At 37.9% G+C, this 25,601-nt stretch overlaps 1 protein-coding gene across 2 annotated transcripts in view; it reads right to left on the bottom strand.

Annotated features, from left to right (window-relative positions):
• Nucleotides 1-25,601, bottom strand: part of RLF (RLF zinc finger) — an 83,115-nt gene that overhangs the window by 42,091 nt on the left and 15,423 nt on the right. Inside the window, exons 2-4 of one of the 2 annotated variants that reach the window (XM_028512473.2) lie at nt 11,526-11,680; nt 9,417-9,498; nt 3,874-4,006 (exon numbers count right to left, since the gene is read on the bottom strand). In XM_028512473.2, coding sequence (XP_028368274.1) covers nt 3,874-4,006; nt 9,417-9,498; nt 11,526-11,680 — 370 coding nt within the window. Of the gene's footprint in view, nt 1-3,873; nt 4,009-9,416; nt 9,499-11,525; nt 11,681-25,601 lie in introns of those variants that run through there. The other variant, XM_036025829.1, reaches the window with a different exon arrangement.

The following is a 25,601-nucleotide window of genomic DNA, read 5'->3' as shown; positions in this document are numbered from 1 at the left end:
GCAAGGTTAAAAAGCATGGACAGAAAAATCATTTTCACTTGGACCTTTCCAATTTAGTCCCACAAGCACTAAATTTCACTAAAGAATTCATAACCATATCTCCCACTCAAACAGCTCTCCGTTCCTTACTTCTATTTTCAGTAATGGTATTCTCTCAATCATATAGAAATGAAAATTTGGCATCATTCTTCTCTGCCAAATCCTTTCCTCAAGGAAATCAACTTAGTTGTTGTATCCCAGCAATTCTTTTCTAAACTCTCTCCAATCTAATTCCTCCATATTATTTCCTGCCACATCTGTCAGCTCTATTTATCTGCCCTCCAGATTGTAAGCATTTTCACAAATCCCACACCTGAAAACAGGCATATTATCTATACAACCCTCCCCCCTTTAAATTCCCACATTTACTTCTTTCACCTCACTTAGATTTCTCTTTAAGTATAGTAATAAAAGCTTCAAGTATACAAATGTTAAGATCTCAGGTTTGGGAACCACCAATCCGAAGGTGAACCGTGACTCTGATACACACTAGCTGTGAGACCTCTGGTCAGACTGACTTTCAGAGCCTTGAGTTTTTCATCTGTAAAGAAGTCAGTAACACCCACCACACAGAGATGAAAGAATAATAAATGAATTACTAGTAAGGCAGACAGGATACCTAGCACTGGGCTAGGCACAGAGTAAACACTAAATACTAGTTGCTATTACTTGTCTCTGACAACCCTCTTATTACATTATCAAAAATTTGTGATTACCATGTCTTTTTAACTTCTGTATTCCCTATAGGACTAAACTCAATGTCTTGTATATTTAAGAATTTAATAAAACCATGTATTTAGTAACTGAATAGTTATCACTTCTTAATCAAAAACCTTCAATCTCCTCACCTCTGCTCAAATTCTGCCCCCCAAATCTTAACTTTGTGGCTTTGGGCATGCATAACCTCACCTGTTTTATGGATTAAATGAGACAGGAAAGCACTAATACAGTGTCCATCACATAACAGGCACTCTATAAACCATACCTGTTATTTCTAGAGGTAAAACTACTTTACTCAACATAGTCAACCATAATTAAACTGCTATTATCCATTTTTAACACAGATCACTCTTGCGTTTTAAAAAATCATTTTAAGTTATGTTAAAATCAATCTTTATTTTTAAAAGGAAATCATCCATACACTAATATTTAAAGTATACACTGAGAAGTCTCATTGTCAACAGTATACCTTTCTGTATTTTTCCCTACATATTTTAATACAAAACAATTTTAATCATATATCCTCTTTTCCATCTAAAGTCAACAGTTGAACTGTTTTGGTACATGTCTTTAACTAATTCTTCTTTTTCTGAACCATTTAAATATCAGCTGAAAATATCATGACAGTTTACCTTTTATATAGTTCATCATGTAAAAAATGGTAACACTTTAGGGTCCAGTTAAAAAAACAACTTTTTCCCCCCAATTAGGAAAGCCTGTTTTTATTTTTACTGGAGACTCAAGTGGCACAAGACAATTAATTAAATGGCTTCAAAGGTAAGGGACAGAAGGGAAACAAAAATTAAACCACCAGGGGGAAGGAAGTAGGAGCTGGCCAGTTCCTTCTCAGACTGATTTAGGGGAGAGAGTTGGTGCCTCTCCACAGTAAGGATGGATCCCGTCTTTGAAACTTTGGTAGGGGGGAGAAAAGAAAGCAAAAGGCTACTGCTTTGGCACTCATAAGTCTCATGGAAAAGGGGAGAAAGCCTGTGTTTTGAAGCCATAAATTATAGGATACAAGTCAGTCGGAATATTGGCAGACACCAGTTGGTAGTAACTCTGGGTGACCTTGGAGTTGGAGTCACTTCAGTTTTGTGATGGGAGGATCCTGCTGTTGATGGGGGTCTGAGGTCTCTGGGGCTATGGGCTACCCCTACTTCCAGCTGCTGCCATCACCGCTGGCTGTAGAGGAGGTTTTGTAGGCGTTAGACCTCAGGCTGGGAACCTTCTATGGGGCTTGGCTGGGGTAATTCTCACCATCCCCACCTTCTATGGTAGGCTGTTGGGGTGGAAAGGCCTTCACTATCTGGGCCGGAATCTAGGTGGGAGAAATCCTTTATGTCTCTGCTAATCATGGCAGGCAGAAGTGTCCACAACTGGTATTTAGTACATATTCCAGCAATAAATTGGGGGGTGGGGTGGGAGAGGGTGCAGAGGGGCACACAAAACTCAAGAATTCAAGGCAGGAACAGTAAAAATCTTACAGACTATTTTTTTTTAATTCAAAAACTAAACTAAAAAGCATTTACGGAGTCCGTTAGAGGTTTAAAAATATACATTTTTATACTTCTGATTATTACAGTATTGACCAGAAGACAATCAATGAGATGATGGCCATTGCTTTCTGAGAGTCCAATGTTAGTATCTGGGCTGTAAGGGCAGTTGAGCTGTAAAAAATGCTTTCTTATCTTATGACCTGAAATTAGGGTAAGAGTCAACTGAGAAAACAGATAAGCCACAGGTTGCCCACCATTTATACTGTGGTTCTCAGATTAATTCCTTAGGTATGTAGGTATCCTGTACCCATTCAGTCTTATAGATAATGGGTACTTAATTAATCTTTATTGAACAGATACGGGATGTTAGGTGAACAGTGCTTCTCCCTGCTTCTTGACTTTTTTTATTCTATGTGAAAAGGAATTAAGTACTGTTAACTCCTGAGGTGGGGTGGTGTATTTGATCAGCATGCATCAGGGGAAAATAAACTGGGGACATTTAACACAATTCCACCCTTTTTCTTGGGCACGGGCCTGCCCGCAGAGAGCATGAGTTCTTCTCTGCTCTCATCAAGACTTATCTAAACTGGGACCTGCCAAATTCTAGGATCCTTTTGAAACTATTTGGCTGTGCCCTGTAACAAATTTTATTAATAATAAAGGTGATATTTTGGCCTCCATCTGCCTATATTTACAAAGTAATGACATTTATTTGGTACCTCAACAGAAAACAATAAACCCCAATCTCTTTGCTATTTAACAGCTCTTACTCTTTTTTTATTCTTTCTTCTTTGCCAGTGTAACTGATAAGCAAAATTATCAGAAGAAAAGAAAATCTGAGTACTATTATTGGTAACCTCACTATGCAAAAAAGCTCAAATGGCACGTATAGAGTACGCTGCCAAACTTGGTGAATGAATAAGTTAACTGGGATATTTTAAGGCTTTAAGAGTCAAATGGTCTGTTCTAAGACCTAAGCTAACTATTAATCAGAAGTGTAAATAAAAGCTGTTCTGAAACTCATTTTTATTCCAGAAACATATTTAACAGAATGTGATTCTTTTAATTTTCCATTAACTTAAAGCAAATGAAGTCACAATTGTTGTTCATAATTACACAAGATACTTTTCTGTGTCTAACATGCAAATGTCAACTCAAATACAAAAATTTTCTGGTCTTAAACTGACAATTTTGCAAATAAAAATATTCACTCTTTGCATTTATCTGCAAACACTACATTCAAATATTTCTGAAATTTAAAGAGTTTTTTCACAGTCCTCAGCTGTAGCAACCAGTGAACAAGTTATGAACAAAGCACTACTATATACCAAAGTCAAGAAGCAAATTATTCATTTCTATCTCAGGAACTGTACAACATTGTTACTCAATACACTATTTTAAAATAAGTGCAAAAGGACATTAGAAGTCTACCTAAAAATGCAAGAATCCTTAGGCAAAACGTTAAACGCTAATGGTTAGTTTTTACTATTCCAAGGAGAACAGAATGGCTAGGGATACATATACAGAAAAAATTCACAAAACTTTAACCCATAAATAAATTTTAATTCTCTTAGAACTAAGTCCTCCTTCAATATAACCAGTAAGTATTAAGCCTTACCTTCTTCTGTTTCTACTGGTTGTTGAGAAAGAATTTTAAGAAGAACTGGATTTTTCCACACCCCTTCCTTGGTAACATGAACCAATATTTGTAGGTTATTATTCCCAAATTCCAATAATGCATCATGTGACTCCTAAAACAAAAAACAGCACATCTAGAAAACAGGCTAATAGGCAATACAGACAGTAGTTTTGTCTTTTAAATATATCTGAATATCTATGAAAGGACCTATGTCTTGGGGGGGGGGGGGGGGAGCTATCCTTAAAGCTTTGTGGGATTATGATGCTGCTCTCTCTCTTTTTTTTTAATATTTTATTTATTTATTTTTAGAGAGGGAAGGGAGGGAGATAGAGAGAGAGAGAGAGAGAAACATCAATGTGCGGTTGCTGGGGGTTATGGCCTGCAACCCAGGCATGTACCCTGGCTGGGAATCGAACCTGGGACACTTTGGTTCCCAGCCCACGCTCAGTCCACTGAGCTACACCAGCCAGGACTATGATGCTGCTCTCTTAAAGAATAAAACTTGGCCCTGGCTGGCGTAGCTCAGTGGATTGAGCACGGGCTGCGAACCAAAGTGTCGCAGGTTCGATTCCCAGTCAGGGAACATGCCTGGGTTGCAGGCCATAACCCCCAGCAACCGCACATTGATGTTTCTCTCTCTCTCCCTCCCTTCCCTCTCTAAAAATAAATAGAATCTTAAAAAAAAAAAAAAAAAAGAATAAAACTTGGGTGTTTTCACTAAGTTAAATGGTATCTTTAAAATGTTTTCCTGAATTATCCATTTTCACTAAGTTGAAGGGTACCTTTAAAATGTTTTCCTGAATTTCCCTTAGGTAAAATTATCACAATTCATTTACATCTTTGCATTACTAAAGTATTTTATGGCCAATGACACAGCTCTACCTTAAAGGATTCTGCAGTATTCACACAGACAACCTATTCCTTTGAACAAAAATATTAAGCCCTGGTTGGTTGATGTGGCTCAGTGGACTGAACACCGACTGGCCTGCGAACCAAAAGGTTGCCAGTTTGATTCCCAGTCAGGGCACATGCCTGGATTGTGGGCCAGGTCCCCAGGGTGGGGCTACATGAGAGGCAACCACACATTGATGTTTCTCTGTCTTCCTTCCTTCCCCCCTCTCTAAAAATAAATAAATGAAATCTTTAAACATATTATTTAGTGGCATCAATTGTCATATACTTCCAACTGTTTAAATTTTTCTACCAAATGGCTTTTTAAATGACAGATAGCTCTATATAAAATGTCATGGAAAGTCTAGGTTACTAGCTACCATTTTATCTCCTCAGAAAACAAACAAAATATAATTGCCAATAGTTTGTTCTTTAAAAGTACTTACATACACTAAGGGTAGGGAAAGGGGGGTCAGAAATTTAACTTGGCATACATGATTAAGTATGTCTCACTATCTTCTACTACTATTGAGGATTATTGGTTGTTGCCAGTCTAAAATTCTCAAGGAACATAAGCTTCCATTTATTGCAATATATTCCTTTGGAGTTTAAAAAGTTCACTGACCTAAGAATGTTATCTTATATTCACTCAGTTGAAATATGAAAAATAAAGTTCATTTTTCCCACTTAATTTTCACATAAAAAATTATAGGTTTTTGCCCTGGCTGGGTGTCTCAGTTGGTTGGAGCGTTATTCCTCTACACCAAAAGGTTGTGGGTTTGATCCCTGGTTGGGAGCATGTATAGGAGGCAACTGATCTCTCTCTTTCCCTTTCCCTCTCCCTCACCATCTCTCTCCCTCTCTCCCCCCTCTCTAAAACCAATGAAAGCAAGCCCTTGATGAGGATTTTAAAAAATATGTTTTTAATACACACATATACTCTCTCAATATGCTAAGTTATCTTCTACTGAGAAAGGGTTTAAGACACAAAAATGACACAGAAAGTGACATTCCCAATTAGTACTTTACTAATAGCAATTATTTTACTAATGGTGCTCGACTTGTCGTCCTCCTTAATTTAAGACAACAGGCATTTACTTTGCACAGAAGATGAAGATTATATGTGAAAATTTCAGAATTTGCTGTGTCTGGTTACCATGTTTATGATATATAAACATACCTGTACCATTATACTTTAGTAGAAAATACTATCACCAACCATGATACACAGCAACTAAAATAAAAGCTACAGTTTGAGTTAAAAACAAAAACAGCTTTCCACTGCAACTAGCTTTCTACTACTTTTCATCTGTTCTAAACACGAGTTTATTCTACGTAGGCATGACAAGTGTGATCTTTTGTTATAATGTATATATTTATATTATAACAAAATTACTTTAAAAATATTAAACAAAATCTTCAAAAACTATGATGGAATTTTAAAAACAATTTTAAAACTTAAACTGTAAATCTACAATACAGAAATACTAGCATAAGATGTTCACTTCAGCACAATTTACAATAGCAGAGGTTTGATCAAATAATTTATGGTGCAACCACCCAACAGAACTCCAAGTAGTTATCAGAAAGGGAGATCTATTGAATATATATGCAATCCTAGACATATGTCCATGATTGCGATACTGAAATTTATAAGATATGCAGTCTTCATCCACAGTTCCTGGACATGAAAATTCCCCACCCCTTCCCATGTAGAAGAATTGCCCTATCTGGCTGTTCCTCTATTACATCCTTTCATAATAAACCAGTAATCTAGTAAATAAAGTGTGTCGCAGTGTCACAGGTTTGATTCCCAGTCAGGGTACATGCCTGGGTTGCAGGCCATGACCCCCAGCAACCGTACAATGATGTTTTTTTCTCTCTCTCTTTCTCCCTCCCTTTCCTCTCTAAAAATAAATAAAAATTTAAAATAAATAAATAAATAAAGTGTGTCTCTGAGTTCTGTGAGCCACGCTAGCAAATTAATCGACCCCACGGGGGTCATAGGAACCCTCTGGTTCACGGCAGTCAGTCAGAAGTATAGGTAACAACCTGGACTTGCACTTTGCATTCTGAGTTGGAGGGGGTCATTGTAATTGCCAATCTGTATAGCCAGCCAGTCAGCAGTGCAGTTAACAACCTGGATTTGTGGCTGTTGTCTGAAGTGTGTGTGGGAAGGAGGAGGGAGGCAGTCTTGTAGCACAGAATGTTTAACCAGTGAAATCTGATACTCTCTTCTCTGGGTGTATAGTGTCAGAATTCAGCTGAACGAATTCTTCAACACCCTGCTGGAATCCAAGAACTGCTTGTTGGTGTGGGAAAATCACACCCTATGTTAATATTTAATGATAAAATTATTGTTTCAAAAAGTCACCAAAAATAGGGTCTTGTTTTTATTAAAAACTCCATTTCAAAAAATTCATTTCAGAGTTGTTTTTTAAACAGGAAAACTCTTATTTATTTTACTTACTTACTTATTACTTTTAGAGAGAGGGGAAGAGAGGAAGAAAGAGAGAGAGAGAAACATCAATGTGTAGTTGCCTCTCCAAGGCCCTCACGGGGTACCTGGCCCACAACCCAGGCATGTGCCCCGACGGTGAACTGAGCTGGTGACCCTTTGGTTTGCAGCCCTCGCTCAGTCCACTGAACTATACTAGTCAGGGCTCAGAATGTATTTTTATATTCATAGGGGAAAGGTCTGAAAGGGTCAGACAGCTTTAAGTTATGACTGAGTGTTCTACCTGTGGTCTGTCTGCTCTGGTAAAAACTATTCTCTTAAATAAAAGCACCCTGAAAACCATATGGCCTTGTGACTTATCACTTAAAATAAGAAAATTTCAAGGTTTTACCTTTTAGATTTCAAAAGGACTATAAAATCAAAAGACTATACATCTATCTGTACCTCTACTGCATTTATTTTATTAAACATTCAAAAATACATACTAAGTATCTGATAAAAAAATTACACAGATAGGGAAAAAGTGAAATATTTTATTCAGGTATACTATCTAAGAAGAGAATTAAGAAATGAGAGTATTCTCTCTTCAAAGAATACTAATAAGAATAATAGCAACAGCCCTAATAAATTAAGTAGATCTGCCATTCTAGAATGCCATATGCCAGGACGAAACTACTGGCAGGTCTCAGAACAAAGAGTAATGATATCAGTGTGCTATGTATGAAAGATGATTTTAGCCACTGTATAATTATGTGAGGAATTAGTACCGCATTACAGGGATTAAAATAGGCCAATAGCCCTGGCCAGGTAGCTCAGTTGGTTAGAGTGTCATCCTAATATGCCAAGGTTGCAGGTTCAATCTCTAGTCAGGGCACATACAACAATCAACCAATGAATGCATAGATAAATGGAACAACAAATTCTTGTTTCTTTCTCTTACTCTCTCTCTCTAAAAACCAATTAAAAAAATAAAATAGGCCAAGAACATAACAAAGAAACCGGTTCTTCCTAAAGAGAAAAAGATTAACATTATTTCATTTTGGGTGATACAGGTATATCCCAGAAAGGAAATTTCCAGGTAAGGAAGTGTTTCTGTTAATATGCAGATCTTTACTTGTGTCTACATGAAACAGGTCTAAGCTACTATGGAGTTTGGGTCTTTAAGGAAGCAGTTAACAGACCTCAGATATAAACTGGATCTAACTTTGGGCAAGCTTATTATTTAACCTCTCTATCTATGCCTGTCTCCCCATTTGTAAATGGAGTCAAATGATTATAAGGTTTGTAATTTGATTAAAAGATACAAAACATGTAGAGTAGTGTTTGGCACATAGTAATAAATAAATGATAACTATTATTACTTATGTTATGATTTTTTTAAAGATTTAACTTGAGAGAGGCAGAAATGGAGGGAGAAACATCATGTGTGAGAGAAACACCGACTGACTGCCTCTCACACCTGCCCCAACTGGGACCGAACCCACAACCCAGGCATGTTCCCTGACCAGAAATGAACTGGCAACACTTCGAGTTTCAGTACGATACCCACCCAACCAACTGAGCCACACCAGTCAGGGAATAGGTCTATTTCTTAAAGTTTCTCTGTCTCTACCAGTTAACAAGCAAATTGGCCTCCTGTCATTGGCAGTGCACTTTCTTTTCTTCCTACCCTAATCTCCTCCTCAACCTGCTAGTTTCTGATCTGCTCACCCTTAGAAAGCTGATAATTAGGCTAATATGAGAGCCAATGTAGCTCTCCTGTAAATAAAATGCATGAACAGAATTTATGATTATTTTGACTTACAATGCTTGACAGAATCCCTGAAGTTTTAGGGGGAAATTACTAGATAAGTGTATGATGAATGATCCAAACATTGCTACCTTATAACCATACACAATTTTACATTTTAATACCTTTATTCTGTATAAAATTGTTTTTGAATAATGAAAACTTTATTGTTTTCTGAGCTATGTAAAGGCAAACAAAACCAAATGAAAAAAACATTTTTCACACACCCGCTTCATCTGAATGCTCTCCCATTTCACAAACTTAATACCAATGTATAATGAACCTGTTTTTGTTCTAAATTTCCAAATTTAATTTGCTGGGAGAAATTAATTAGGTGTCTTGGATACCTAAACAGAGACCTTTTTTGAGCCCAAATCAACTCACCTGCAGAGACTGGAGAAAGAGTACCCACACTTCATGAGGCAGTTCAGTTTCAGACACTGAAAGTAGCAATTCAAAACAGCTCCTACGATATAAAGAAATAAATCAGTACATAAAGGTGGCTCGGGTCATAATCAAACTCTGTAACACTGATACTGAATATGTATTTTACAATTGTTCAGATTTTTAAATTTTGTTTTTTTACTCTTCAAAATTTTCTTCAACATTGTTACATTGGCTTTCAACTTTAAAGAAGAAAAACCAGGAGACTTAATAATTACATTGTTACTTTAATAAATTCAGTTAAGAATATAGACCTTTTGGCAACTGTAATTAAACAATAAAATAACTTAAATTAAAAAAAGAACATAGACCTTTTATAAATCACACACTGAACAGTTTTGTTTAGTTAATTACAGTGTGGGGAGGGTGCCCATATAGGAAATAATGAAACAAACAAACTCTATCTCTGTTCTGATTCCAGAAGACAAAAACAGGAGCTCATGCTCCTGTCAATTCAGGTGATAAAATGACAAATGCATGTAACTGTCATCTGTACAAGTTCTTGTCACTTACACGGGAAGCAGAAAGATAGGCAAGGATATTTCTTTATCTCTGACAAATCAAGCAAGAAAAAAAGAGTGTTCTTCTTTCTACCCTAACCAATAATGAGAAAAAAATAACAGATTTTAAAAAGGAAATGCATAGCAACTTGAATAAAGATCAGTTCGAAATACCAATAAACCAACACCTCTCTAAAATCTTGCAGAATGTTACTTTACCCTTTAGAGATTAGCATAGGTAATATAGAAAACAGACTTAGGAGGAGGAATAATGGGATTATAAAACAAGGCATGTTTGTGTTCCATCAAAGGTATAGTATTAAATGTTTTGGGTTTTGGAGAATAGGAAAGAAACCAGGTGAGGCCAGAGAAAAATAAAATAAATGGACCACTCAGACTAGAAGTTATTCCAACAAACAATCTGTAAACTGAACCAAGGTGATTTCCCAGGCAAAAACTAAAAGCTGCCATATTTTTTCAGTTTGCAGATGAAATTACATTAGAGATATAATTTTGTCTGCTAGCTGGCAGCCAAATATTAAAATAGCAGCTAAATTATCAGGGACTCTTAGAGTGGCAATCTTATACCATACCCTGGTATTTTCTGCTAGTAAAATTACTAGTTCCAATAATGTAACTGAATTGCAAATTTCATAATGTTTCCCCCTTCCCCAAAATGTTCCTCTAAGACCAAAACTGCTGCCAGACACTCTGTCACTTGAATTGAACTATACCTGAGGATAGAGAAAATCTATCATTCTTGGATTCTAGGCCTCAGTAGGAAAAGACACTAGAGGCGAACAGGTTATGTTACTTGGCTTGTATGTGTTGGCCAAAAAGTCCATTTAGTTTTTTCCATAAAATAAAAGACACATTTTTCATTTTCACCTGTAATTTTATTGATTTGGATATTTTCAGTATGTTAGCTATCTCCCACTATGGCTTCTAGTGAGTAGAGACCAGGGGTGCTGCTAAACATCTCCCAATGTGTAAGACAGCCCCACAGCAAAGACTTACTTGGCCAAAACATCAATACTACCAAGAAACTCTGTGAACCATTTTTGACATGTTCAAGCAGTCACAGCACCTTCTCCATACACTAATCTTTTCTTTGCATTTCAGTTGCATTTTTACCTTTCTTGTAATGATAAAGTATAACATGCCAAATATGTTGCATATTTTCTTCCATCTTCAATATTAAAATGGCTGCACAAAAATTCGCCAATTTCAATGAGTTGCTTTTTTTTTAAATGCACACTGATATGACAGCTGTCACAAATACAGTCTAACTAAATTGTTTCAAATGAAGTTAAAGACAACTAAGCACTACTGGAACCACCTTATAGGGGAGGAGGACTTTCTGGCCAACCTAATACTTTATCTCCTGGGAACCTGCATGTGAAGTCTCAAAGCAAAGGAAATTTCATGCAAAAAGGATGACTCTAATGGTGCTTCATTGAATACCATGATGCCATAGTAACTAGAAGTTACGCAAACATTACAACCAAAAGTACTCAGTTTTAAGAATGATTTAAGTTCTCAAACTTACAGTACTAATCTGCCAAGCACTAACAGGACATCTTCACATTCAGTAGTTAAGTACGGACGTGCACTGGCAAAGCTTTGGATGGCAAGTCGATATACCTCCAGAAGATACACCATATGTTCTGATGCATTCTTGTTGCTTGCATATTGCAACAGGGTCTAAAAAAATAAAATTAAAGTTTTAATTATTTGAAAAATAAAAACATTGAAACAAACAGTCTTTGTTCTCTTTTTTTTTCCTAAGAGACACGTACACCTTTTATTTGTCTTTTAGGATCTGGCTTATTTAGAGGATTCTATTTTCATCACTTAATGAATTGTTTTTGCTGAGTTAAAGAAAAGGCAGAACTGCTCTTCTGACATGAAAATAAATCTATGAGTAGAACCATAAATTGCCTATAATGGTTCTTTCTAGATGTCTGGAGTTACCGTCTCTAAAATCCAATGATTTTCATTAATACAACATTAAACTGAGCATTGACCATGTCCAGGCACTGGGTATACAAGAATTAAGACTGACACCTGCCTTCTACAAAGAGACTTATTCCTGAGTATGGCCCTTAGTTCTACAGTTAAAAAAATATATATATTTTTTGCATACATAGAACTGATTAGGCTTTATTTATACTAATTTATAAAAGGTTGATGTTATAATTTATATTTAATTTTATTTTCAAAAATTAACACAAGTCAAATGTTTACTTGTTTACAGTGAGGGGGATAGTTATATTGTTAACCCAGGATACCCTATTTATCTAAGAGGTTGTCTGATGGGCACAAAATCTAAAATAAAGGAAAACAGAGCTATAATTAGACTTGATAAATGACATGTCCAACACTAAGAATTTTCTGATAAACCATTATACATATAGTTAGAATTCTCTTAACACACTGGATTATCCAATCTTTATATGCCAGAATGATCAAGCCAGTTATGTTAGTATACCCATTCAATTAAGCACCTTGCTTCTTTACCAGTCACTTTAGAAAAATGTGCTCCTTCTGTATTTGCCCCCACTAAACCAAATCCCAAATTTTAATCAGAAAAAAACCCTGAATAACAAGATTATAAAATTGACCCCATAAAATTTCCCAGCTAAATGAGTAGAGAGAAGGAACACAGAATAGTTATCTGTTACACAGGTAAGATTGAGCTTTACAAATTCATATTTAGTACCAGAATTTATTCTCCTTGAGGTGAGATATTAAATTGTATCCATCATTATAGGCCTAATACTCCTCCGCCTACAGGACATTCTCAGTTCTCACTAAATGTTTGCTGAATACACTCACCATTTTATTCACTTCACAAATATTTATTGATAGCCTACTCTACGTACAGTGCTGGGTGCTGGGGAAAGACATGGGGGCCTATCCTCCGGGAGCTTTCAGAATGAGTCACACATGATAGTTCCAAACCAAACATGCAAATTAACCAACTGCTAGCTAAAGTATGCAAAGTGCCAACCGAGTGCATACAGATGAGGGGGGTCTTTCCACAGTCCACCTCTGTATTTAGAATGCTCCTGTCACCAACGTAATCATCCTCAGGCACAGACACTCCACAAAGACTACACCAAATTACACAATTTCAAACATTCAATACCTCATGGGTATTTAGGCTTACAGTTTGCTTTATACTGATTTATATATTTTTTAATTCCCGAATCTTTTTCCTGTGTTAGTACAATGAAATAGTGACATCTCCTTAACACACTTACCATGAGCATACTCTGGGCATTTGAATAGTCACTGGAATAATCTTCACTCCCATGTTTTGTAAAAACACAAGACTTGACTTTGGGTGGTAAACACACAGTGCAATATACAGACGATGTATTACAGAACTGTACACTTGAAACCTACGTGATTTTATTAACCAATGTCCCCCCCCAAAAAAATTTAATGAAATTTTTAAAAATATGAATTATAACTATCTAATAATATTTTAACAACGAGTTATTTCATTAGAATAATGAAAAATGGGAAGTATCTTATTTTACTTTAGAAATTTAAATTTTAGGCACCAATAAAACTGAAAGAGAAAGAGGAAATAAATGATATATATAAATCCCTCAAGTTCACTGGCATTCTACAAAGACCAAATCAACATCTTCTTCTCTTTGTCCCAGTAAACTCATTTATCCCATAAATGCCTATTATGTGGCAATACTATGCTGGGTACTGGGAATGGAGACTCTATTCCTACCCTAAAAGCTAAATATACTGACAGATCAGATATATAGTATACAAAAATTAGCCCAATTAGGAACCATCCTTGACAATTTTAAACATTCTTACTGGGGTGCTCTCATTCTTATCCCAAACAGATTATCTCTCAAGTTCTTGTATACCTCATTCAACTGCCCCCTTAGACATTTCCATTTGGATGTCCTAGTCAAATCTCAAACTTGACATATCCAAAATAAACACCTTTACCAGAAAATACGCTCTTCTTTTCAGATGGCAAAGCTAAAAGATTATCTTTGAAACCACTACACCAAAGTCTGTAAATTCAACCTCAGAAATACCTTTTGTTTCCTTCCACTAAGCTTTACTTCTATAGCCAATGACCTAGACCAGGGTGCCCAACATCCTTCAACTGGACTACTACAATAGTTAACTTCTCTTGCTAAATACCCTCCATTTCTGTACATGTGTTAAATGACAACATATTTGTACATTTAAACATTAATGCACGGACCCTGGCTGGTGTAGCTCAGTGGATTGAGCACGGGACTGTGAACCAAAGGGTTCCAAGTTCGATTCCCAGTCAGGGCACATGCCTGGGTTGCAGGCCAGATCCCCAATACGGGGTATGTGAGAGGAAACCACACATTGATGTTTCTCTCCCTCTTTCTCCTTCCCTTCCTCTCTCTCTAAAAATAAACAGAACTCTATAAAAGTATATTAAAAATTTTTAAAGAAAGATCTACTTGGAAAAAAATAAAAATTAATGCATGGGAGAAAAAAGACCAGAAGGAACTCACTAAAATGTTAACATGGTTATTAGCACTGGGGCAGTAGTAGGATTATGAAAATTTTTTGTTGTCTATATTCTTCTGAACTTCCCAGATTTTCTTTCACAAGCAATATTATCACATTTTGCCATGTATAATGTGCTCCCATGTATAACACACAACCATGTTTTTATACACATTACACATGGGATTATTATACCCATTATACCAATGGTATGTAATTGTTATAACCATGTATAATATGCATCCTTGTTTTCCTTCAAAAATTTGGGCAAAAAGTGCACATTATACATGGCAATATATGGTGCGTTTACAAGGAAGGGAAAAATATCTCTCCTCAACCCAATTCTACCTTCATTCCACACTGCATGGTTTCAGAGCGGTTGGCAATATCCTGACTACTATTCTCTGAAACTATCAAGGAGGGCAATTTCTTTCAGGATGGTCATTATTTCATATAGGAATGCATTCTAATTTAAAACTCAAATCATTCAAGACTAAATTTCCCTATGGAATAATCGTATTTAATGTTTCTGAGCACAGAGTATGGGTTAGGGTTAGGCATTTTCCCAAGAGCTTTACATGCTACTAATATTTAAAACAACCTGCCCTGGCTAGTGTGGCTCAGTGGATTGAGTGCTGGCCTGTTAACCAAAGGGTTGCTGGTTCAATTCCTAGTCAGAGCACATGCCTGGGTTGTGGGCCAGGTCCCCAGTGGGGGTGGCATGCAAGAGGCAACCACACACTGATGTTTCTTTCCCTCTCTTTCTCTCTCCCTCCCCCTCTAAAAATAAGTAAGTAAAATCTTTAAAAAACATAACTCTATGAGCCAGGTGATTTATGATCAGCACATTTGTAAAATGAGAAAACAAAGACATGGTGATGTTGCTATTTGCCTAATGACACCCAGTAAGTTAAGTGTTGAATTCAGGATTTGAACTAGGGTCACCTAGCTCCATGAGTTTTCAGAATGCACAAATTAACAACTATTTTAGGTGTACTTCTAAGTTCTGCTTCCCCCCCCCCCCACATTACCTTTACTGATGGTTCACAAAGAAAGGACAAAAAGTATCTGGTATTTACTATTAAAACTGCATGTCCTATGGCAATAGGAAATTATGTGACTTGTAATAGAGGAGGGTTTGCATCATTTCAAATTTTGCACATAAAGCTAGAAGCCTTGTTTTGACTTTAACTTCTCAATATTTTATTAAATAAATTTGAATAAAACGTGACTGCACTATGATAGACTCCAAACAAGAGGTAGCACTTAAGCTAGGTTTCTGAACTATGGGTCACTTTTGAAAATGCACAAATGAGGGAATTAGAAGGACTCCAAGTAGACAACAACTTGAACAAAGTAAAAAAAAAAAAACAAAAAAAAAAACACAACACCTACTAGAATAGATGGTGACAGCACTTAAAACATCAACTGGTTAGGAAGCACCAGAGGTTTCCCACGAAGAGGCTATGCTGGATAGGAGATGAAATAGAATGAACAGGAAAAGAACAGCTGGCAGCTTACCTTGAGAAAGGCTAGAGTAAATTAAGTCTTTTACATATGTTTTTAATAGGCTCCAACTCCCACTTTCTCTATCTAGTTAGCTGATTTTTTTAAACCCAGAAATATGACTGACTTATTTATCCATCTTCCTATTCATCCATCCTGATTAAATTTCACTGGATTTGGTCTATCATTCTAACCTAAAATCTGTCATGGAATTTAACTATGCTTTCTAACTTCATTTCATTTTCAACTTTTAAAAACATCTTTTACTGTTATCAGAAAAGCAGCCCTGGCTGGTACGGTTCAGTGGAATGAGTCCTGGCCTGCAAACCAAACGGTTGCCAGTTGGATTCCCAGTTGGGGCACATGCCTGGGTCGTGGGCCAGGTCCCCAGCAGCAGTGTGCAAGAAGCAATCACGTATTGATGTTACTCTCCCTCTTTTTCTCCCTCCTTTCCCCTATCCAAAAATAAATAAATATTAAAAAAAAGAAAAGCAATAAATTTATTTTTCAAAAAGATATAGATGGAAAAGTAAAAATTAAAATGTCAACAATGCACACTACCAGCACTCAGAAATAGACCACTACTAACAGACAATATTAAGTTTGAGAAACTTTTATGCCTAAATAAAAGCATTTTAATTGAAGCATGCTCTACATTGTTTTATAAAATCTTCAACATCAGTATTTTTTTAAGATTTTAAAAATGTATTTATTTTTTAGAGAGGAGAAGGGAGAAAGAGAGAAAAAGAGAGAAACATCAATGTGCGGTTGCCTCTCATGCACCTCACACTGGGGACCTGGCCCACAACCCAGGCATGTTGCCCTGGACTGGGAATCGAACTGGCGACCCTCTGATTCACAGGTTGGCACTCAACCACTGAGCCACACCAGCCAGGGTACCACATGGTACCCTGCCTTGGTACCTGCCTTTCTATGGTACACAGCCTTGAATATGTACCACAATTTACTACCCAATTTTGTTTCTGGACATTGTAGTTTCTAACTTTGCATTATTATACATAATGACAAGAGGACCCCTCTACTTAATTTTTGCCATGCAACCATGACAATTTTCTTAGGATAATGTCCCATAAATGAAATTGCTAAGTCAAAGAATGCCTAATTTTTATGGCTTTACGTAATGCCAAATTCTATTCCACAAAAATTTGTTCCAATTTATATTTCTATTAGTATAAGATAGTGACTGATTGAGGAGCTGTCACAATTATACTACAGCAAATGGATGGGGGAAATATAATGTGTTCTTTTTTTAATACTAATTTAAAAACTTTTTAAAACTTTTTAAAAAGATTTTGTTTATTTATTTTTAGAGAGAGAAGGGAGGGAGAAAGAGAGAGAGAAAAGAAACATCAATGTGTGGTTGCTGGGGGACATGGCCTGCAACCCAGGCATGTGCCCTGACTGGGAATTGAACCTGCGATGCTTTGGTTCGCAGCCCGTGCTCAATCCACTGAGCTACGCCAGCCAGGGCTTATAATGTGTTCTTTATTCGACTTAAAATCCTTTCATTACATTGCAATGAAATAAAATATTTCATGTTTCTTTTATGATGTAACCTGAAAATTTAATTACTACAGCATCTGCATGTATCTTCATCTGGATTATCAGTAATATTAAGTAATAAAGTTTGAATGAGAACAGCATCAACAGTTAACTTTAATTAAAAAAAAAAAATCAAAGAGGGAACACTTCCTAACTCATTCTACGAGGCCAGTATTTGTCTGAAACCAAAGCAAGGCAAACAGAACAGTGAAGAAAACTACAGACCAATAACCCTTATTAACACTGATGCACAAACCATCAACAAAATACTAGGAAAATGAATCTCCTGACATATTAAAATATATTATGCACTGTAACCAAGTGGGGATTTATTCCTGGAATGCAAGAATGGTTCAGCATATGAAGATCAATGTACTACAGTACTCTGCCAGTTAATGATGGCTACTGCTCCTAGGTTACAAACCTGTACACCATGTTACTGCACTGAATACTGTAGGCAATTGTAGCGCAATGGTATTTATGTTTCAAAATATATCTAAACATAGGAAAGGTATAGTAAAAATATGGTAGAAAAGATTTTAAAATGGCACACCTGTATGGAACACTTACCATGAATGGAGCTTTCAGACTGGAAATTGCTCTGGGTGAGTCAGTGAGTGAGTGATAAGTGAATGTGAAGGCCTAGAATATTAGTGATCACTACTGTAGACTTTATAAACACTGTACACTTCAGCTACACTAAATCTAATTTTAAAATTTTTTTTTAAATAAATTAACCTTAGCTTACTGTAACTTTACTTTTTAAATAACTAAATTTTTAAAACTTTTTTTTGTAATAACACTTAACTTAAAACACAAACATGTTGTAGAGTTGTACTAAAGTGTCCTCCCTCCAGGGCTGGCAGAGCCAGCTGAGATTTTACTTTGGGAAAAAAAGTCACTTGATTTGGCTTTTAGTTGGGGGCATGGGTAAGAGGCAGTCCCTGAGCAGCAAACTCCTCCACCCTAAGGGTGAGCTGAGGACTGAGGCTGAGCCTCAGAATGGGTCTCCTGTGCCTGCTGCTCCTCTGCAAAGCTGCACAGTTCCTTTCCCACAGGCCTGGAGGACAGGAGAGACCACAGTAGTGGTTCACCTGGGAAGGACATCAGATGACTCAGATCCCAGCTTTCCATCTCCGGTCTCATTCTCTTCATAACCACCGTCTTGGAGGAGCTGAAGCTGGTACTGGTACATGTGTCTGAAGGAGCCAGAGCTCCCACCAGAGATCAAGCTGGCCTGAAAGCCCAAGCCATAGGTGAGGTTCCTGTAGGTTGGGTTCAGCCTACCTGAGTAAACCACTGGTAGTACTGGTAATGGATACTCATGTTCTATATCCCAGACTCCATCCAGTTCTCCTCACTCTCCAGCAGTTTGTGGTAGGTGGCAATCTCCCCATTCAGGACCAGCTTGAAGTTCATGAGCTCCTGGTACTCATGCAGGTGCTGGGCCATGTCCAGCTTGAGGGTTCTCAGAACAGCTTCCAGCTGAGCCACAGTGCCCGGCATCCTTGACAGCCAGCTCCCTATACTGCTCGTCATTAGTGATGGCAGCCTCCAGGGAAGCCCTCTGGCCTCTGAGGCCCTCAATCTCAGCTTGGAGTAAGCTGATGTTTCAGTTCATCTCAGAAATCTCCATTTTTGTGTGATACTGGTCACCCCCCTGCTTCCAAGCCAATGTCTGCAGCTCCTCATACTTGGTCTGATACATCATCTCAGCCTTGGCCCAGCTGTGGTTGGCGATTTCCTTGAACTGAACCTTGATCTCAGCTATATGTCATCCAGGTCCAGAGAGAAGTTGTTGTCCATGGACAGCTCCACAGACAGCACCGTAGACATGCCAGAGATCTGGGACTGCAGATCACGAATCTCCCCTTCATGCAGCTGCCTACAGAAGCTGATCTCATCAGTCAGCCCTTCTAGGCAAAACTCCAGTTCCACCTTGTTCATGTAAGCTTCATCCACATCCTTCTTGATGAGGACAAATTCATTCATCTCTGGTGCTTGTCAGTCCCATCCTCATAATTATTCAAGTCCTCCGCCAGCCCCTGCATAATGCCCAACTCCACTTCCAGCCTCAGTTTCACCTGGGCCAGCATGTCTAGCTGCTGATGTAGCTCTCAAACATGTTGTACATGTTACTGCAAGCCAACTTATGATGCTGCTGCAGGTTCCACTTGGCCTCCAGAATCTCATTCTGCTTCTCCAGGCTCCACATCTCATTGATAAAGGATGCAAATTTGTTGTTGAGGCTCTTGATCTGCTCCTTCTCCTGGCTGTACATAGCCTGGATGTTGGGGTCCACCTCCAGCTTCAGGGGGCTCAGCAGTCTCTGGTTCACCTGGACATCTCTAATGCTACCCATACTCACAGCCCCATCATAACCCCTGGCCAGATTTATACTGGCGTCCAGGCCAACCTGGTAGCCACCGCCCACCAAGAAGACTGAGGAGCCAATGCAGACGCTGGGCCCACTTGAGTACAAGCAGGTGCTGAAGGCCTGGGGGCCAGAGGTAGACACCCTGTGGGTCTTCTGGATCACCCTTGTGGACTTGGTGGAGATTGGAGTTAAGGTAAGGAGGCCAAATCAGGCAGAGATTCAAGGAGGAGCCAATAAGCTGTTTTAATATCTTCTTTCTTTTTATCCGTATTCTGTAAATTTCCTTTCTATTTTTTAATTTTGAATATATATTTTTATTTTAAACTTTTTTGTTATTAAAAACTAAGATATAAACATACACATTAACCTACCTAGGCTTACACAGGGTCAGGATCACTATTATCACTGTCTTTCATCTCCACATATTGTTCCACTGAAAGGTCTTCAGGGGAAGTAACACTTCATGGAGCTGTGTTAATAATGCCTTCTTCTGGAATATCTTCTGAAGGACCTGCTTGAGGCTCTTCTTGAGAAAGAGTCACTTCCTTCAAAAATATGCACATGGTGATTTGCTTGGCTTATTTTTTTCTTCATCGTGGATTTTGTATGTAAGCAGATAATGCACCATAAACATTCTTCTCTATTAATGAAAACCTTTTGGTGTTGGGTTCCATGTTTTCAAACTTTTTAACAAGCTCGCTGATGTCTTCAAAAGCTTCTGCTAAATCCTTTACTAGGGGGTCTTCTTTTTCTTCTCCTGCAGTTTCCTTTTCTTTTGCCTCTTCTTCAGCACTGTGCCCCAGTTCCAACAACTCCTCATTTAGTCAATTCCTCAGGAACCACTTCCAGGTTCTCCTCAATGTCACCCTTATCCATTTCCAAGTTATCCATTTCCAAAGTTAAAGTTCTTTGTCATTTCAACCACAGCCTTGTTGATTTTTGCAACCTCCTAATCCTTGGCAAATCCTTTGAAGTCTTGGATGAATCTGAGTGTCTTCAGATGCCATTTACATAATCCTTGATGACATCATCTCAAGCCCAAACAAGGCTCCTGATTAAGTCATATACAATTGTAATCCTTCAATTTTACCAGTGTCTTCTCACCATCTTCCTTGCGCACACAGTAGCCTGAGTAAATGTTCTTCTCAGATAGTACATCTTGAAAGCTGCTAAACCCCTTGACCCACTGGTTGGATCAAAGAGGTAGTATTTAGAGGGAGAAACACCACTCTGATATTGGGATGAAGACTATGTGTAAAAGGAGGATGGCCAGGGGCATTATTAACAATAATCAAAATCTTGAAAGGTTATGTAATTCTCCAAACAGCACTCTCTCTCTGGCATAGCAATTGAGAAAGGCATCTTAGGAGAGGATCATCCATGACTTATTGCTCCTGTAGTACACTGGCAATATGTGCTTATTGATATGCTTAAAGACCCTGGGGTTCTCTCTGTGGCAGATTTATAGTTTTCAAGAAACAGAAGTGGGTGAGCGTGTAACAGGAAGACTGGGAAGAAAGAGGAGGAGAAATTCAAATACCCCCATTTCTGGTTTAGTGAGTCACTAAGTAGTGAAAGGAATTGTCTAGAATGTTACTTAAGTCTGGAGATTTTAAAATCCAAGCATTATTACACTGGGAAAAAGTATTAAAATTCTGAGGCAGCTATGTAACAGAGTGAAATAACATGCCTTTTGACTGTGGATTCAAACCTCTATCCCCATCACTTGTCAGCTAACTTCTCTGGGTCTTGATTTTTTTTTTTAATCAGTCAACTGAAATTGAGTACTTATTCTGAGCTAGACATTGTGCAAAAATAGTTATTTTTAAAATGTGAGCAAAAAGCATAGCAAAGTATACCATCCTAACCATTTAAGAGTACAGTTCTGTGGCAGTAACTATATATACAGCTGACTGTTGAATAATGAGGAGGTCAAGGGCACAAACCCCCATGCAGTAAAAAATCCACCTATAACTTTGGACTTTCCAAAATGTAACTACAGTTGTCCCTTGGTATCCGTGAGGGACCGGTTCCAGGAACTACTTGGATAACGAAAGTGTGTGTATGCTCAAGCCCTTTATATATAATGGTGTAGGACAATGCATACAGTCAGCCCTCCCCATCTGTTAATTCCCAACCACAGATTGAAAATATTGTTGGTTCTTTTGTTTTATTTTTTTAAGATTTTATTTATTTTTAGACAGAGGGGAAGAGTGGGAGAGAAAAACATCAGTGTGGTTGCTTCTTGTGCGCCCCCTACTGGGGACCTGGCCTGCAACCCAGACATGTGCTCTAGACTGGGAATCAAACCAGCGACCCTTTGGTTCACAGGCTGGTGCTCAATCCACTGAGCCACACCAGCCAGGGCTGTTTGTTTGTTTTAAAATACTGTTTTTGATGTGACGTTGGCTAAATCCTCAGATGCAAAACCAGGGGATACAGAAAGCTAACTGTATTTATTGAAAACCATCTACATATAAGTAGACCTACACAGTTTAAACCCAGGTTACTCAAGCACCAATTGTACACTGTTGTGCTACCATCACCAACACCCATTCACAGAACTCTTCATTTTGCAAAACTGAAACTAAACCCATTAAACAATAACTTGCCATCCCTCAACAGCCCCTGGCAACCACCATTCTAACTTCTGTCTCTATATGCAAGACAGTTTTCATATATACTTTCTTTTTGAAAAAGCAGAACAAGCGTGGTAATAGTAACAGAGTAGACAAATCAATGGAAAGGAAAAGAGTCCAAAAATTGACTCACATACCTATGGCTAATTGATTTTCAACAAGGTAAAAAGTCATTTCTCAACTCAAAAAGAAAGTCTTTTTAACAAATGATGCTGGTACATTTAGATATTCATACTTTTAAAAAACACTTTCATCATCCTTTATAAAATACACAATAATTAACTCCAAATGGATTATACACCTAAATGTAAAGCCTAAAACAGCCTGGCTGGTGTGACTCAGTAGATTGAGTGCTGGCCTGTGAATCAAAGGGTTGCTGGTTCAATCCCCAGTCAGGGTACATGCCTGGGTTGCAGGCCAGGTGTTCCCAGTGCAGGGCGTGCTAGAGGCAACCACACATTGATGTTTCTCTCCTTCTCTTTCTCCCTCTTTCTGCCTCTCTAAAAATAAATAATCAAAATCTTTTAAAAATAAATGTAAAAGCTAAAACAATAAAATTTATAGAGAAGAACATAAGAAAATCTTTGTGGTATTGGGTTAGGCAGATTTTGTAGATATGAAAAATATAATTCATGAAAGAAAAGTTTGATCAATTAAACTTTATCAAAATTAAAAAATTAAAAACTTGTGTTCTTCAAAAGATACTATTAAGAGAATAAAAGAAAAGCCACAGCCTAAGAGAATATCTTTGCAAAGAATATATTTGTTTCTATTTCCCCTGACCCCACCAGCTCTGTAGCTGTAAAAGGGATCAACTTAACAGAAATTAACCATGGCTTGGCTGCTCTTGTGCCCACCCAGTAATGCAGGACTTTTCTTTGTTAATGTCTCAGCTAGCTTTTTCTGGAAGTTCTTGAGTGTCTCCCATGAGTTCACCAATGGTTCTGATCAGAACACATGACATCCACCATGTCATCTACCTCAGTTCATCCTTGTCAGCAGATGATCCCTATAAGCTGGTGGACAACACCTCAGTCTTTCCCCAGGCCGACATCACCACAACAGAATCTGTCATGGCCAAGGGTGTTTTCTCTAGAGAGTCCCAAATGTATCAGAGGCAGAATGTAAGTTAGAAGTGTGAGGTCTATCCGGAAGGTATCCAGCCATGTAGTATGAAAGGGGCATTTATTGAAGAAGATGCAGGATATAAGAAACATTGTACACAGGAAAATGATGCCTCAGTCCCCTTTAAAGTAGGCACCTTGGGACCTCACATAGTTCTCCCAATCGCCATCAGCTGCCCCATCATATTTTCCTGAATCTCATTGACAGTCTGAAATCTCTTCTGTTTCAAAGATGATTTTATATAGTTTTGGGAAAAGCTAGAATTTGCAGGGCGCCAAATCTGGGCTATGTGGGGAGGCTGAGTCACCTGGGTGATGTGATGTTTTGCCAAAAACTTTGCTTGAGACGTGATGCATGAGTGGGCACATTGTTGTGATGATGCTGCCAATCACCAGATGCCCTTAGCTGCAGCCTTCTGAATCATCCAAATAGTTTCAGGGGAGGGAATGTTCATGCTTAACACAAAATCTGATGCAGATTCGTTGCTTTACTCGCTCAGTGATTTTGAATGTACATCCACATAGTATACATGCTCACTCAACAGTGCCAACCGCCCCCACTGATAGTACAGTGACACTGTCATTATTCACATATTTGCACTCCAGTCCACTCTCCTTGGCCAGGTTACACAGATGTCACGCAAACCATTCTCATTTCATTAACAATGGCTGGGCTTTTTCTGGACAGACCTCATAGTAATATAAATCACCATCCCCAACCTGTCCATCCTTTGCAATCTAAGCCTCAACTTTTTTTTTTTTTTAAAGGGAAGATATTAGCCCTCGCTGGCGTAGCTCAATGGATTGAGAGCAGGCTGCGAACCAAAGTGTCACAGGTTCGATTGCCAGTCAGGGTACATGCCTGGGTTGCAGGCCATGACCCCCAGCAACCGCACATTGATGTTTCTCTCTTTCTCTCTTTTTTCCTCCCTTTCTCTCTAAAAATGAATAAATAAAATCTTAAAAAAAGGGAAGATATTTTATAAAGAGTCTGTGCATGCATGTGACCACACCTCCCCATGTGCACATACCCTCCTCTCAAAACTCAACAATAAGAAAACAATCCAATCTTTTTTAATATGCAAAAGATTGAAAAGATACTTCATCAAAGAAAATACAAGGATGGTAAATAAATATATAGAACACAGTTAACACAGTAAGTCATTAGGGAAATGCAAATTACAACCATGATGAGCTATCATTAATTTTAGAATGAATAAAATTCAAAAGACTGGCCAAAGCACATGTTGACTGGGAAGTGGAAAACAAATCTACATTGTTAGTGGGAATGTAAAATGATACAACTCACTCTGAAGAACCTGTCATGTGACCCAGCCATTCTACCTGGGTATTTGAGGAGGGGAGCATTTGTCCACACAATGGCTTATACACCAAGGTTGACAACAGTTTTATCTGCAATAGCCAAAAACTGGAAATGAGCCAAATGTCTATCAACAGGGGAATAAATAAACAAATCACAATATAACCATACAATGAATGGTCAGCAATAAAAGGAATTAACTGTTAACATATAAAATGTGAGTGAACTTCAAAATAATTATACTGAGTGAAAGAAGCCAAACAAAAAGAGACTATACAATTTTATTTATAAAAAATTATTTTATATAATCTATAGAACCAGAAAGTAGATCAATACTTGAATGAGGATGAAAGGATGTATCAAGGAGAAAGGTAAAAAATAATAATAAGGAGCTCTGGCTGGTGTGATTCAGTGGATTAAGAACCAGCCTTCGAACCAAAGGGTAAAGAGTTCAATTTCCAGTCAGGGCACATGCCTGGGTTGGTGGCCAGGTCCCCAGTTGGGGGCATGCAAGAGACAACCACACATTGAGTTTCTCTCCCTCTCTTTCTCCCTCCCTTCCCCT

Source organism: Phyllostomus discolor, chromosome 5 (genome assembly GCF_004126475.2).
Source record: "Phyllostomus discolor isolate MPI-MPIP mPhyDis1 chromosome 5, mPhyDis1.pri.v3, whole genome shotgun sequence".
Taxonomy (NCBI): Eukaryota; Metazoa; Chordata; class Mammalia; order Chiroptera; family Phyllostomidae; genus Phyllostomus; species Phyllostomus discolor.
The sequence above is the reverse complement of the archived record's forward strand: the minus strand, read 5'-3'. Positions and strand labels throughout refer to the sequence as shown.